The sequence below is a fragment of the Trypanosoma cruzi genome, genomic scaffold (genome assembly GCF_000209065.1).
Source record: "Trypanosoma cruzi strain CL Brener 1047053516569 genomic scaffold, whole genome shotgun sequence".
NCBI lineage: Eukaryota > Euglenozoa > Kinetoplastea > Trypanosomatida > Trypanosomatidae > Trypanosoma > Trypanosoma cruzi.
In genome coordinates, this window is record NW_001849511.1 from 97,689 (window position 1) to 99,133 (window position 1,445).

General features: G+C 51.2%; 1 protein-coding gene across 1 annotated transcript, besides 1 other annotated feature; it reads right to left on the reverse strand.

Annotated features, from left to right (window-relative positions):
• On the reverse strand, nucleotides 1-1,445 carry Tc00.1047053474339.9 (hypothetical protein, conserved; the record flags this gene model as incomplete). Its single annotated transcript, XM_797226.1, has 1 exon — nucleotides 1-1,445. A coding segment is annotated over one exon (1,445 nt), but the record flags the coding sequence as incomplete, so codon positions are not given.
• Nucleotides 1-1,445: a sequence feature (haploid, non-Esmeraldo-like haplotype).

Sequence of the window (1,445 nt, forward strand, 5' to 3'; positions counted from 1 at the left end):
CGACAATGGTTGTATTGTTACCCAACTCTTCTTCCATCAGCGCAAAGGAGGACGAAAAACGATGGTACGGCGATGATATCCCAGCCACACGTTGACCGGAGCTTTCACCATTAAAGCTACGCCTGGGACGAAAAATGTCCCATTGTTTGCTCTCTGGGTTAAACAAAATGCCCATGCGTTGCAGTGTAACGATGTACAGATCCGTTGTGTGATTCTCCGGTAACCGTATCCCCACACCAGGAAGAGGCAACACCACGTCCGAAAAGGTATACTTACCCTTGTCGATGCCACTCTTTGACGCAAAGACAACGTTTTGATACTCTTTTGAATGGGGTGAAGCCAATGGGTTTCGACGCACAAGATCACCCGGAAGAACCGCAAATGTCCCGTAGCGCTGAAAGCGTTGATTGACAATATCATTCCAAACAAACGCAAGGAACTCATGCACCAACATCAGACATGCGTTCGGACCAACAACACGCAGGAACGCTTCTTCACAGGGGTCAATCGAGGATTCCTTTTCCTCATCCTCTCCAAGTAAAGCCGCCGCCTGCAGGGCGCTGTCAAGAATCGACTGCAGCGCCGTGCCGTGCTCTGCGATGGAGCGTCGCCTCGCATCTAATTTTATGTGGTCTGGAATTCGAAATCCCATCGCCTTGGAGTGATACATCTTAAAAAACCCTGCGCCGCGACGTCGCTTCTCAGCCGCAATATCAGAGTCCATGTAAAACTGTTGGACGATGATGTTTGCGGCAGCACGAAACTCTCCTTTAAGAAGGTGAAGCCCCGGATGCATGTTTTGTTTCGTGTACGATGCGAAACGCTGCGGGCCAAAATAATTAATAAAGCCCTTTTCCTCCAATGATTGCATGGCCGGTTTCACAAGAGGGATGTGATTTTGTGGAATACAACGCAGCCTTACGCGGTAGGCATAACCATCATTGTCGCCGACCCGGAAGTCATAGGAGGCGCTTTCCACCTCCATATCCACGCAAAGGAACTCAAACAACTTCTCTGGGCTCATCTTAGCGGCAACTTCGTCAAGCGTCACGGAAGGGGCTCGTTTGGTTTTGGATTTCTTCTTTCGCGACTTCTTGCCTCTTGCTGTCGTGTCCTCTGCGTCCTCTACGGAGTCTGTTCCCGCTGCATCCATCTTTTCATCCCCTTCTTGTGGCGATTGCTTGTTGTTGCGTGACTGACTAATCGCAAGAAGCCGTTCCTTCAGCGAGGGGGACCACCCCTTCGGGTTCTCAACATCTGCGGTGCTCACGCGATCGTGAAAGACCAGCCGAATGTCCGACAAGCGGTAGTAATGTGTCCCCCAAAACTCTCGCTCCTCCTTGTCCACGACCATGCTCTGCAGGGGGCGAAGAGTTTGGTAACGATGAAATTGACCGCTTGCAGCGCGCTGAGCCGAGTAATTGACGGCACACGAGTCCAAGCAA